Here is a 15,137-nt window from a genome sequence, read left to right as displayed (position 1 = left end):
TCGGCTCAGGTCATGATCCAGGGTCCTGGGATCGAGCCCCACATCAGGCTCCCTGCTCGGCGGGAAGCCTGCTTCTCCCTCTCCCACTCCCCCTGTTTGTGTTCCCTCTCTCACTGTGTCTCTCTCTGTCAAATCAATCACTCAATCAATCTTTTAAAAAAATAAAAAAGTGACTTAGATGGATAAATTTCTTTTCTCTAGTGAAAAACATGTCAACTACATGAAGAATAGATAGCAATAATTGAACAGCAGACTCTTCTATATTCAAAGAATATAGAAATATAGTAAATATTCAAAGAATATTTACTAAACCATATATTCTATATATTCTATAACTGGGATCTTGGAGCCAGTCACCTGAGGCACGTTTATTAAGACAACATTGCCTCTTCTGCACAGCCCCTTTGCTAACAATCCTCCCCAGTGTATCTGTAGGTCTCCTGCTTCCTTTCTTACCATTTCCTACACTTAGCACTCTAGGAACACTGCTTACAATTCTCCTAGGCCACCAGATCTTCTCTTCTCATCAAAGGCTAGGGAACCCCTGTTCTGTTATAATCATCATTGATTTCCTGATTTTTAGGGGGTTTTGGTGTTGTTGTTGTTTTTTTGTTTGTTTGTTTTTTTTTTTCTGTTTTTCTATAAATGTCCTTCCTACCATTTAAAGGCAACTGAAACCTAGCTTTATCCTGAGGGCCTCATTTTCCTCATACCCTGCGCAGGTCGGGGGTAGGGGTAGATTAATAATGCACACCCAGACCAGTGCTTCTCTGGAACATCTTTTATCCTGAGGCTTAAGGCACTGTTTACACCTTCCTTTATTTGGCATCTGGCCCTTGCTTAATTCTTCCCTCTTGTCTCTTCTGTCTCAAACCTGACATTTCATGTTTTGGCTCTACCATACAAGTGGAAGTTGTAGAATGTGCTAGACCCTAACTGATCATTGTACCTTCTCTCACACTGCTGCCTTTGAGTGAACTGAATTTCATCCCAGTTTTACCTCTTAAACTGTCAAGACTCAATCTAGTACCATCTTTTCTGGGAGTCTTGTTTCATCACCCAAGCATGAGCCAGATGCTCCTACTATGAACTCTCTTAGCCACTGGGTTTACCTTTGTTACAGAATTTATCTCACCTCTATTACCAACTGCTTACATATACACAGGTCTAGAAGCTAAGAGTCTATATAGGCTTTGGGCCTCAGTCTCTAAGCTAGGAATGGTGGTTGTAATTTTTAAGTGTTGAAAAAACTAAAGAAGAACTCACGATAGAGGCCTGGTGGAGGAGGGTACTGTGGTGGGGTTGGCCTTAAACAGATGTAATGCTAGTTAGTAGAGTCAGAATCAGAGTTAAGGGAAACCCAAAGCAAAACCCAGGAAGTAATAGCTCTGAAGATAAAGTACAAATGGAATGGGGAAGTAAGTAATGAAGTCAAGCTCCTAGAGTCAAAAGTAAGACAGGGTCACGTGGCCGATGTATGTCCGAACTCTCTCTGGCCAAGTGAGAACTTGGCTCGCTGGCTGGCACTGAGGCCAGTACTGGGCTCGTGGCAGAAGTGGGACTAAGCAGAGTTGCTCTGAAATGGAGATTTCTGGATAGAGTTGTGCAGAGAATTATTTGGTCAAATTCTGCAGGGGCAAAGGAAGGTAGGCTATCAGACTGTTCCAAGGAGTAAACACTCTCTTTGATTTCTGGGTGGCTGTGTTGCCTTTGACCACCCATCTGAGCTATGATGGGTTTGAACCCTGAAGTCTTACCCTACCCCCACCTATAGTCTAAACATCAGATGACACTGCAGTCTATGAAAGCACAAAATCTCACTGAAAACTGGTGGTATGGTACCTATTATGGATGGAAAGTAGCACAGAAGTTATTCCGTCACCACCAGTATAGTATCTTTTTAAGGCGGGAGATAAAAATTCAAGACAATAGTGTTTCAGGGACATTCTTACTGTGAGAATAGTAAAAGTTGCTGTGAATCATGTTTCAGTGTTTTTCTAAAACATTGTTATAGAGAACCTTTTTAATTTTATGCCATATAATAAATTTTCTCAATCCAATTTTTACCCATATTTTTTTGATGAGATTGAAACAGAATAGGTTAATGTAATTCAAATGATAGTAATCACAAAATAGCAGACCTACTGAGTACTGACTGGGTGCTAGTCATTATTCTAAGAGCCTGACATTATTATTTTATTTAAACTTCATGTTACCACAGTACAATACTGCCTCTGGCTTGTGGCAGGGCTGAAAGAAACAGATCTTTCTATGTAACTACACTCTTCCGCACCACAAGGCTGAAGCACCACATGCTAGCCAGGGTCAGGTAAACTTCTACATGGCTTCTTGGTCGGACAAAACCTTATCTTCACAGCACTGTGGACTTTTTTTCAGCTTCAACTCATAAATTCTCTCCCTCACTCTGTTCCAGCCACAGATTTCTAGTTTCTTGAATTTGCCATGCTCTTTCCCCCTCCACTTAGGTCCTTCACACTTTGCCTGGAATGCTCTTTCCCCAGGCACCTCCTACTCATGTCTCATAAGTTAGCTTAAAAATTGCCTCCCACAGCATTCCAAATTTATCTTTCATAGTTCCCTCTGCTCTCTTCTGCTGATGTTCTCAAATATACCCCTTGATTTCTTACCACCATATCTCCATGCATATTATTCTCCCCATCTTAGAATGCCTACTTCCCACTGCATGTATATATATATTTAGTAATCTCTATACCCAGTGTGGGGCTTGAACTCATGACCCCAAGATCAGGAGTCCCTCTGAATCATTATAGAAGATCCTCCTCCAATGCCTATTGAAATTCTGTCAGCCCCTCAGTGTTCACATCAAATATTTCCTCTTGAATTTGACCAATAAAATTTTGTTTAAACTTAGTATGTTTTTAAAACTTTTGGTTAAAGTGTTTATAACATTCTGCCTCATTCTGTAACTTTTTGGTATCTAATAGTCTTCTCTGAGTGAGCAAATGTGTATTTTCATAATGATCATTCAAAATTATTTTTATAGTGAATTTATTCATCTTTATTACTGTCTAGAGGAAGTGTTTGAGTATGCACTTTCAACTGGACACTGTCAAAATTGTAAATGCCTTATGTTTTCACCTATGTTATATACCATAAACATTAACTCTTTTTGTTTTCCTCTCTTTCATTCAAATGTTTATTGATACTTTACATGTAAAGTACTCTTTTAAGCATTGTGTATACAGCAGTGAACAAAATAGGCAAGGTTCCTGCACTCATGGAGCTTGTATTCTAGTAAGGGATGTGGATAAGTGCCAAGAAGAAAAAGCAATGAAAGAGTGATGGGAATGCTTCAGGTTAGGGAGGACAGTAGGGGTTATTGCTATTTTACAAAAATTGGCCAGAAAAGGTATCACTAAGAACATAACATCTGAACAAAATCCTGCAAGAAATGAGGAGATAAGCCATGAAGATATTTACTGGAAGAATATCCCAGAGGAAATGCAAAGGCCCCAAGGTGAGAGCACTAGCTATGTTCAAGGACAGTGAGGAGACCAGAGTGGCTGGATGGGAGTAAACAAAAGGGAAAGTGGTAGAAGCTGTGGTCAGAGACACAGTGTGAGGGGAGACCAGATTATATAGAATCTTGTGGGCCACTGTAGGAATTCTCTGAAAGATGAGAAGCCATGGGCATTTTGAGCAGAAGATTGATTTTATCTGACAAATTTTTTAAGGAGCAGGTTTCTACACAACAGGTTGCTGTGTAGAAAACACTCATAGTAGTGAAAGGGTAACACAGGGAGACCTGTTCAGAGGCTTTCCCCCACCCCCCGAATGCAGGTTAGAGATAACGGTGTCTTGAACCAAGTTAATAAAGATCTAGGTGGTAAAAAATGGTCAGACTGGACATATCTGAAGGTATAGCCAATAGAATTTGCTGATGGATTAGATATGGGTTATGAAGGAAAAAAAGGAGTAAAAAAAATGACTAAGGATTTTGGCTTAAGTTGTTAGAAAAATGGAGATGCCATTTAGAGAGGTGGAGAAGGCTGCAGGAGAAGAAGGTTCAGTGCAGAGGAAATCAGTTTGAGTTAGGATAGCAGAATGTCTATAGTTCTGGGAGTTATTAGGGAAAGTAGAAATAGAAATAGTTGTTAGAGAAAGTAGAAAGTTGGGGTAATAAATGAATAAGAGATATTTAAAGTCATAAGATGATGAGATTATTTAGATAATGAATACAGATAGCAATGAGAAAAGATCCTGGGACTAACCTGGAGCAGCCCATTTTTTAGATGTTAGAAGATGAAAAACCAGAGGTGTAGCCAGAAAGATCGGATGAAAACTAAGCTAAGTAAATGGTTTCTTGTTTGGTTTTACTAGTGTCAGAGATCATTAGGGCCAACTTAAGCAGCTGCCTCTAAAATTTCCTAGAATATTGAATAGTCCAAAATAATTAAATTGCCCCTTAAGAAGGAACAATTTAATACATTTTCTGCAATAAGATGGTTCATGACCTAGGTTGTTTATAAATATAGACTGTTCCACTTAAACATACCTTGAAAGAATATATTTGGTTACCAGAAAGGTTTAATCTTTCCAGTTGTTCATTGGGATCAAGACATCGACCTTTAATTTAAAAAACAAGATGAAAGAAAAATTTAATTTAATTTCCTTTTTTTACCTCCTGTTCATATCCTATCATATTTCGTAGTTGTATATGATCATCATTTCTTGCATATAAGTAAGGCTAACAGTAACACTGTATAGTTAGTAACAACTGATTAATATTTTCACATCCTAAAATCATAGATTTAGAGATGCTCTGCAAAATATCATAGAAAAGAATCTAAAAAAAGAAATCTAAGAATGTAATTTTCATACTGATAAAAAATTAGTGTAGCATTATCTCCTATTCCAAATGAAATAATACATACCAATGCTACTTATTAGATTTCCAGCAAGGTTGAGGTCATTTAAATTCTTCAAAGTTTGCAAGCCCTAAAAATTTAGACAATATATCATTTAGAAGAAGTCAGTAAAATATATATGTATAAATGATCTGATCAATCTGGTTAGTTCTCCATGTGCTCTGAGCACTGGGTACTGTGTACTTTCACAAGCACAGAAGTAAGTAGGTGCTTTAATGCAGTCATCTTTGTTTCTCTGGAACATGGAGAGAATTATTGGAATAGGAAACAGGGAGGGGAGGGGAGAAGGAAGATGAGTAGGAACTTTGCTAAATCTCCATTTTGTTTTTAACTTTCAAGGAAGAAATAATATCCTACCTCCCAGGCTTGGTGGGAGGAGTAAAGAAAACATGGTATATGAAGTTCTCTACACATTAAAAATGCTATATACATGTGGGGCGCCTGGGTGGCTCAGTGGGTTGGGGCCTCTGCCTTCGGCTCAGGTCGTGATCCCAGGGTCCTGGGATCGAGCCCCGCGTTGGGCTCTCTGCTCAGCGGGGAGCCTGCTTCCTCCTCTCTCTGCCTGCCTCTCTGCCTACTTGTAATTTCTGTCTTTCAAATGAATAAATAAAATCTTTAAAAAAAGAGGACCTGCCTTTAAAAAAAAAAAGCTATATACATGTTAGTTTTTCTTAACAATAATTAAGCTAGTCATAAATATGTCCTTAATATGATCTTGGACATTGTGATTAAAACTCCACAGGGATAACATACATACTTTGACTTTACATACAAATTACTGAAATAATCTTACCTCAATATTTTTAATTGTATTGTGATTCAGCCAGAGAACCTCCAATCTGAATAATTTCTCTAAATTTTCTATTTTGGAAATTTTATTATAATATAAATACAGTTTTTCTAAATTTCTACATTCTTGAAGACCTCCAATTTTCTGTTAAAAAAAAAAGAGACTGAATAGTGTTAACTTATGTTTTGGCATTATCCTTTTAATAAACTAGAGTATAAGTACATTTTCTTTTTAAAATCACATTTTATTGCAAAAATCCGTATCCAACAAAATAAACTAAACATTTTAAAGATTTTTAAAATTTATTTATTTTAGAGAGAGACAGACAGCACATGCACATGAGTGGGGGGAGGGGGTGAAGGACAGGAAGAAAATCTCAATCAGACTCCACTCTGAGCTCGGAGTCTCAGGCTGGGCTCCATCTCACAACCATGAGATCATGACTTGAGCCAAAATCAAGAGTTGGACGGTTAACCAACTGAACCACCCAAGAGCCTCAAAATGAACTAAACATTTTAAAAGAGAAAACGTGCAATCCTTCTACCTAAATACAACTATTTCCAATGTTCATATTCTTTTAAAATTTTAACTCTATATCTATTTTTATACTATAATCATGATACCTATATAATTTTGTGGATTTTTTAAACTTAAGACCATCTAAAATGTTTGTGTAATCATTCAAATAATATTTAACAATTACAAAATATTATATAAGCTATAATAACATTCTTAAAAATACCTGTATGTGTGAAATATTTAATTTTTTAAATATTATAAATAGTACTGCAACAGGTAACTTTATGTTGTTTTCTGCTGTTGATTTACTCCTCTAGGATTAAATCTTAAATTAGGGATTTCTGAGTCGAAAGGTATGCACCTTTCCTTGACTCATGATACATTTTGCAACCTTGCTTTTCACTACAGATGTTACAATTTTCTTTTCCTTTTTTCAGATTTTATTTTTAGGTAATCTCTGTACCCAAGGTGGGCTTGAATTCACAACCTCAGGATCAGTAGTTGCATGCTCCCCTGAGCCAGCCAGGCACCCCTAGATACTATAATCTTCACATAACCAATAGTGAGTGACTAAGTAAACCAATTTAAACCAATTTACTACTAAGCAATACAGGGCATTATTTAGATCTGATATGATTACTATAAAGTAAAATGTCTACATTTTGAGTCTTTGTTTCTATTTTCTCCTTTGTAGAAATCTATTTCTGTATTTTACCCATTTATTTTGTTTGTTTTGATTTACTGGGTAAAGGGTTTTATTTTACTTCATCATATATGGCCCTCTCCATCTGTTTTGATCCATGACTCACACATATATTTCAAGGAACTATTTTTCCAAAGCCAAAGAATTCAGCATAAAATACTTCATATATGGTTATGTTTAAACTTACCTCTATGCAGCATTCAGCAATCCAGAGTTCTTTAAGTCGTAAACAAGTTTCTAGTCCTGAAATTTCTTTTATATCTTGAGCAACAACTGTGAGACTTGTTAAATTAGGAAATAATGATAATCCAACTATACGGGGATACCCTGAGAAAAACATCTCCAGTTTTGAAGTATCTGATCCTTCTTGTCCAACCATCTCATAAGACAAACCATTGCATAAACACTGTTTCAAAAAAAGAATTTGGGTTATTTCTTATTTAAAATAATTTAAAAATTATTTTGCTATTAGACATTATAAACTGTCAATTGCACTGATGTCATTTTAACTCATAAGAAGGGTAAGTTATACCATATATATGGTTTTTCTCTACTTTCAAAGGTCATGGGGTAAAAGAAATCTAGGTAAGCTCCAGAAAGGAGTGTAAAAATGTTCCATTTAATATTCTTACAAAAGTAATTGTAAAGAAATTTGGCTTTGACTCACCAGTTCCTTAATTACTTCTTCCTGGTTTAGATTTTCACATTCAATCATTTTCCATTAAAAATAAAGGTCATAATAATATATCTGTTAAGGAAAATGAAAAGTTGAAATAAGACAAATTCTAGAGTCATGTTATTCCAAGTTGAAGGAGCCTTAAAGCTACTTAGGTGGAATTACCCATACGTGGCCTGAAATTTTCACACAGTATAATACCAGCCATCTCTCTGGTCCCCGAGACAGTCCATTCCCTCTCTAAAGTTTTCTGTTAGAAAATCAATCTATTTCGAATTTAATTCTGTGTCTCCATAACTCCACTCCATTGTTAATTTTCCCCCGAGTTCAAATAAGACCAGTGTTGTTTTTTTCCATGTCATAAGCCTTTCATACTTGAAGAACATGGTCATCTCTCGTCTACAACCTTACCTCACTCCCCAGTTCATCTCTTTAGTTCTCTCACAAGAGATAACTGTTTCTGTCCTTTGAACAGGCTCCAGTGTATCCTTCCTACTATACTGCTGTGTCTAAAACTGAACATAGCTCTCTAAGTGTACTAGCAAAGAAAAAGAAACCTCAGGGTTTTGTGACATACCTGGCATGGGAATAAATATTTAATAAAATGAATTAGCCAATATTTTCATTTTAGATTATATGAACTGCTTAATACCTAAGTAGCTATAATAAAAACTCAATTTTTGATAATTTCTAATATGTTCATTATTCCAGGTATCTATTTTTAAAATATAGGAATCTAGGGGTGCCTGGGTGGCTCAGTTAAGTGTCTGCCTTTAGCTCAGCTCATGACCCCAGGGTCCTGGAATTGAGCCCCTCATTTGACTCCCTGCTCTGTGGGAAGCCTGCTTCTCCTTCTACCACTCCCCCTGCTGTGTTCCCTCTGTGGCTATCCTCTCTTTCTATCAAATAAATAAAATATTTTTAAAAAATAAAATAAAATATAGGGATCTAGGCTTTAATATGATGACATGACAAAGCAAAATGTAGGTATGATGAATATTGTGATCCCACTTTTTACAATTCCTCTGTAGTTATGTATGGGTATACATCTGTGTGTATATGTATATATATGTATACGCATGTGTATATGATTACGTAAGGAGAAAATATACATACTGAATTGTTAACGTGAGTTGCCTTGGATGCAGGTGAAAACTAGTGTGGTTATAATAGACATGAAGGGTTGGATAGGGATAGAGCTACGTAAAAATGGAAAAGAAAAAAAAATTTCTTTAAAGTGTGTTTAGTACTGTATAGTAAGAATATACAAACCATTTATATTAATTCTACTATTAGTAGATGTTTGGAATGTCTCCAGTTTGGAGATCAATAGTGCTTCCCTGAATAGTTTTATCATGCAAGACATTAGATCCACTTAAGTCTGAGTTTATACCTGGAAGTGGAATGAGAAAGAATCTATTGTTGTATACAACATGGATGTTCCCACAAACACAAGCTGAGCAAAGGAAAATACTCACACAGTGAGGTTTATACCGTGTGGCTCTGTTCACATAAAATTTGAAAACCAATCTATGGTATTAGAAGTAGTCAAGATAGTGGTTACCTCTCAGGGTGAATGACCAGGAGGAGGTAAAGAGGGGCTCCAGAGTGCTGATGAAGATGTATTTCATGATCTGTGTGCTGGTTAAAGGAATGCATTGACTTTGAGAAAATAAAATTAGATATCTAAGATTTGTGTGATTTCTATATATATATTCTACTTAAAATAAAATTTTAGTTAAGTATTTATTTAAAAAGCATATGCTCACTTTCATTCATTCATGCAAAATTATATACATGTACAGGTGTACACATAAACTAAAGTTTTTTTTTTAAAGATTTTATTTATTTATTTGACAGAGAGAGATCACACGTAGGCAGAGAGGCAGGCAGAGAGAGTGAGAGGGAAGCAGGCTCCCCGCCGAGCAGAGAGCCCAACGCGGGACTCGATCCCAGGACCCTGAGATCATGACCTGAGCCTAAGGCAGCGGCTTAAACCACTGAGCCACCCAGGCGCCCCCACATAAATTAAAGTTTTAAGAAAAAAAAAGATGGTGACTTGTGTCCTTGTATCTACCCTCTCTCTCCAAATCTTACTAGAATGAGTAGGGAAATATGAAAATAAGAAAACAATGTGTAGCAGTGCTAGGAAAAGAGCACTGATTGCCAGAGATGTTGAGAAAGGTATTTTGTTGTTGCTTTATTTAAACCAGTATAGTTAACACACAGTGATAAATTAATTTCAAGTTTCAATATAGTGATCCAACAATTCTATATATTATGCAGTGTTCTTATTGATAAGCATACTCTTAATCCCCTTCACCTATTTCACCCATTCACCCACCTCCGCTCTGGTTATTTGTTCTCTCTAGTTAAAAGTCTGTTTTTTTGGTTTATCTCTCTCTTTTTTTTTTTTTTACTTCGTTCATTTGTTTCTTAAATTCCACATATGAGTGAAATCATATGGTATTTGTCTTTTTCTGACTGGTTTATTTAACTTAGCATTAACGCTCTAGATACATCCATGTTGTTGCAAATTGCAAGATTTGGGGTTGTTTTGTTTTGTTCATACACGTTCAAAAAAAAAAGGTGAAAGGATACTTGGCATGTTTGCAGAATAGCAAGGAAAATGATATGGCTAGAGCACAGCTAGGAAACGGGAGACTGGTAGGATGTGACATCAGAGAGGTAGCGCAGGACCAGATCATGTGCTAGCTTGTGATTTGTAGGCCCTTTGGAAGATTCTAGATTTTATGAGTAAGATGCAAAGCTATGAGGATTTTGAGGGGAAGAGTAATACGTGCTGTCTTAAGTTTTGAAACAGATCACCCTCAAAGGATCTGTTGAAAAGAGACTATAGGGGTCTAAGGTAGAAGGAAGGAGACCAGTTAAGGGATAGTTGTAATAATGTAAGTGAGAGAGGATGGTGTTTGTAGTAGGGTGGAGGTAGTGGTGATGGTGAGAAGTAGTTAGAGGATGGACCTATGTTGAAGGTAATACTCATCTTTCCTTCTTTGCTTGCCATCAGCAACTGTCTCTTGACCCCATTCTTGGATACCCCAAGATATTACACTGCAGGATGCAGGAGCCAGGCAAGGGAGCACTAAGCAAGGAACAACTTGAAGGGATTTAGATACTCCATCAGAGGCCCATAAATAGAGGCAGGCCACAGTCTTGCCTCCGTAGGCTTATTTGGATGCCATACTAAGTAAAGGAGGGCTTTGTACCACTACTTCTCATCAGAAAAGCCTCCCCTACATTCTGGTTTAAAGTCTGTGAACATTAAAAGGAAAGCCTGCCTTCCAACGGCCACATGAGGAACAAGGCCTGTCCTCAGTACATCCAAAGTCACCAAATGGGGACCCAAGTTATCTAGTCTATATCCAAGATGTCTATTCCAAAAGAAATTAACGGTGCCCTTTGTTATTCACTAAATTATCGCATATATTTGAGCCTAATTTTGGACTTTCCAATCTGTGTTCTCCCTTAGCTCTATCTTTTCCTATAGTATTATCCTGTTTTAATTGCTGTGGTTTATATGAATTCCCACCTCATATTCTTTTGTAAAAATTTCTTGGCTATTCTTTAAAACAGATTTATTTTTCCAAATAAAATCTATGATAATTTCATATTTAGTGTTTAAAAATTCACTTGGGTTTTTGAGATTCCATTGTAAAGCTTCATTTAGGGAGAACTTCCATCTTCACAGTTTCAGTCCTCTTGAGAACAAGGTATAGCTAGCTCCCCATTTATTTGGGACTACTTCGTCTTGACAGAGAAATATGCCTGTTTTGGATACCAACCTTACTTCCCACTTCATCTTATTTAGGAAAAAAATCTGTTCGAATTCAACAGTTAATCAGCAAAACAAAATACAATTTTAAAATCTTCAGTTCTATAATCTGCATAACTACATCTGAATTAGAAGAGCCTGAACCTCCCTGGTACTTATAAGCCTCTCATGCTTCCTCCAGTCACAAGTGGACCCAGGTCCATGACCAGCTGAAGTTTCTGATTCCATCAAGAGGTGTGCCCCGTTGGCCAGCTTGCACCCATTCTCCTCCACTATGGGAAAGTTCTTTTCAGGGCCTGACCATCTAAGAGACCACAGATCTTTTTTTCTAGTCCCTTCAGGGAACTAGGAGCCACTCGGAGCTTCTACAGCTTTCAACCTTCAAATCTCAAATCTTGGATTGCTCCAATCCCCTCCTTCCCCTCTCCACTCTGGAGTGCTGCTGAATGATTTTACGTCACCAGCACAGAGCTGAAATCACTGCAAATGCATGGCGTCTAACTTCAGCTGGATCTTCAACAAAAGACATTTTATATTTTCCTCTTCAACTTCCTCTTCTAAGGAGAATAGGGTTAGAGATATAGCTCTGGGATTCATGACATAGGGAGTATGCTAAACTTCTACCGCTCTCCTCAAAGTCTCCCTCCACCCCTCCTCTGCAGATGATCTTGTTCCCATCTTTTTTTTTTTAAGATTTTATTTATTTATTTGACAGAGAGACACGCAGCGAGAGAGGGAACACAAGGAGGTGTTCTAGGAGAGGGAAAGGAGGCTTCCCGCTGAGCAGGGGGCCTGACACGGGGCTCAATCCAGGACCCTGGGATCATGACCTGAGCCAAAGGCAGACACTTAACGACTGAGCCACCCAGGCACCGTGATCTTGTCCCCATCTTAACAGAGAACAGTGATACCATCAGACATTCATTCCTTAAATTCCCTTTCCTCCTAAAAATGTATTTCTTTTCCTTCCTGACTCCTGTCTTAGTAAAAGTATTCTTTCTCTTGTCTAAATTGTGTGTACTGATCCCATTGTCTTCATTCTCTTTCAGAACACTGTTACGTCCAATTTTCCTCCTCCTTTCATTCCCATTTTTCTTCTCTAGGGTCTCCTTTCTCTTCATATATGAATGTTAGATCATTCCTGTCTTTAAGAAAAAAAAAAAGTCCTCCTATCCTATATTCTATGAATGAATGTTTTAGATGCTTTCACAGAAAAACTTAAAGATAGAGGAGTCATTATAGCAACACTTCACTACTTCCACTCAGTTCTTAACTCACTGAAACCTGACTGGGGGTACGTCAGGCCACTACTGCTTCTTTTGCCAAAGGCAACAACAATCTTCTGGTTGCCAAAGACACTGGACATGTTTCAGCTCTCAACTTAACTGGACCTTGGCATGGCATTTGACAATGTTGATAACTCTCTTCTTTTAGTTTTCTCTTTTGGTTTGCCTTTTTCTCCTTGGCTTCTCTCTACTTTGTTATTTCAAATCTACTTTTCTTTTCTTTTCTTTCTAAAGATTTTATTTGTTTGAGAGAGAGCAAGAGAGGGAACACAAGCAGGGTGAGTGGGAGAGGGAGAAGCAGGCTTCACACCAAGAAGGGAGCCTAACATGGGGCTGGATCCCAGGACCCCAGGATCGTGACCTGAGCTGAAGGCAGACGTTTAATGACTGAGCCACCCAGGTACCCCTCAAACCTACTTTTCTGATCAATTGTTTCCTTCTTGGTGAAAAATTTACTAATCATTATCTTCTTTTTTTCTGTATAACAAATCCAACTTCCCACATGGAAAGCTATATCTGAATGTATCACAGGCATCTCAAAATCAGTGTGTTCAATACTGAAGTCATATTTCCCAGCCAGCCTGCTTCTCCTAGTGTATGCCTTCTCTTGGTAAATGGCACATCTTTGTAATCATCCATATGAGAAACCCAGGATTTATTCTGAACCACTCTTCTACTCTTTCTTCCATGTTCACTCAGTCATTAAATCCTTCTGCATATATCTCTTAAATGCCTATCATTTTCCCCCTCCTCTCCATTCTGTTTGCCTCTGTTTTGGTTCAGGCCTTCATCACTTCACCTTAATTGGATGCTCTCTTTAAAGCCCTGAAGCCTCCATTCCAACCTTAACACTACTGTGACAGCCAGCGTCCTAAAAGGTAAATACCTGTTCAAGGTTCTTCCCTTGGAAAGCATTCATGGCATCCATGCTCTGACTTCTGCCTACCTGTCAAGCTCATCAACCGCAAACTCCCAACACCCTCAGCATCTGGCCACAACTATAGTTCTCTGAATGGGCTGGGGTATTTCTATATTTTGTCATATGCTGTCTTCCTTCCCTAAAATGTCTTTTTCCCTTGACTCTATGGCATACTCCGTACATCCTTAAAGATTTAAAGCAAGGGTCTTCTTGGTGAAGATTTTAATTCTCTCTGGTAATATTATAATCATTCTCTTCCTTGTGATTCTAGTTAAGGTCTGCATATGTTCTATATATAGCACCTGTCCCACTGTATTGTGATGCCCGCAGGTCTTTCCTCCCTATGAGGTTATATGTTCACCAAAGGCAGGGACAATGAACCTATCACGGTGCCTGGCACTTGCTTGGCGTTCCATAAAATTTGTTGAATAGTTTGAATTAATTGTCATGCTACAGAGTTCTATATGGTATAACTTGGAATATATATATATATATATATAAAACATATATATAATATGTATATATGTGTATAATATGTATATATAATATAATAATATATATAATATGTAAATACTTGATGACCAGAGTGTAATAATAATTAGGGTGTAAAGCACCATGTTTCTGTCTGCCAGGAGAGCCTGGTAGGGTAGTATTCCGAGAAAATCAAATTTCTTTTCTACAAACTAGAAGCTCTGTATGATCAAACTGTCTCCTCCCTTGGGTATAAAGAGATCAGAATCCATCTGTTAGCACTGATGGACCCAACAAAAAACACCCTTCTGGCCCTAGATGAGCAATAACCAGTTTGGCCAAGGAGCACTTGTTTTTCTCAGTTCTGGACCTTAACGTGTGCAGTAAAGTCTGCACAGGTGACTGTGGGCCACCTTCCCTTTCCTCCTCCTCTTAACCTTTGCTCTGGTCACCCTGACAGCCTCCAAAGACACGTCCGTATCTCATTATTGTTATCTCCATTGCGCCATTACCGGGGTCCTTTGACCTCAACGTTGCTAGTCTCCCATCTTCCTCTCGGGGACGGGCAGAGAGGGAGGACAGGAGAACAAAGACTCCTGAGGCCTGCAGACAGGTGACATAGGCCGGAAGGCCACAAGGTGACACACTCACCTTATCCCAGAAAGATGGTGGCTTCCAGGGCAATCCGAGACAGACCAGAGTCCACTCCGACCCCTCAATCCCTGTCTTGCAACAGCAGACACGACACCCTCTCTAATCCCGGGCCTGCTGTGTGTACACTAGCAGCTCCGGTTGCCTAGGAAACCTGCCCTCCGCCTCCCCCAGCCTTGGAGTGGGGAGGGGGACAACAGAGGAGGGGAAAGCAGCCGCCTAGTCAGTTTCTAGGTCACGTGGCGGCAACCTCCAACCAATCAGCAAAGGTAGGGGTCCACCCGGAAGACCCCGCTGGTGCTGCTGGGAAATGGTGGGGATATTTTCGCTCGCGGTCTGTTTGTGCGCTCTTTTCACCTGCCTTCGCTGGATCAGGGGACCGGACTGGAAACACCGAGTTGTGGGCATAGTGGCAGGGA

At 38.5% G+C, this 15,137-nt stretch overlaps 1 protein-coding gene across 1 annotated transcript in view; it reads right to left on the bottom strand.

Annotated features, from left to right (window-relative positions):
• LRRC9 (leucine rich repeat containing 9) overlaps positions 1–14,786 on the bottom strand; it is a 109,599-nt gene extending 94,813 nt beyond the window's left edge. The window contains exons 1-6 of the mRNA XM_046007218.1: positions 14,719–14,786; positions 7,590–7,670; positions 7,110–7,328; positions 5,704–5,844; positions 4,917–4,980; positions 4,538–4,608 (exon numbers count right to left, since the gene is read on the bottom strand). Of these exons, the coding sequence (XP_045863174.1) occupies positions 4,538–4,608; positions 4,917–4,980; positions 5,704–5,844; positions 7,110–7,328; positions 7,590–7,637 (543 nt within the window). The 5' untranslated portion in view covers positions 7,638–7,670; positions 14,719–14,786. The remainder of the gene's footprint in view (positions 1–4,537; positions 4,609–4,916; positions 4,981–5,703; positions 5,845–7,109; positions 7,329–7,589; positions 7,671–14,718) is intronic.
• Positions 14,787–15,137: the final 351 nt, after the last annotated feature.

This window comes from Meles meles, chromosome 6 (genome assembly GCF_922984935.1).
Source record: "Meles meles chromosome 6, mMelMel3.1 paternal haplotype, whole genome shotgun sequence".
NCBI lineage: Eukaryota > Metazoa > Chordata > Mammalia > Carnivora > Mustelidae > Meles > Meles meles.
The sequence above is the reverse complement of the archived record's forward strand: the minus strand, read 5'-3'. Positions and strand labels throughout refer to the sequence as shown.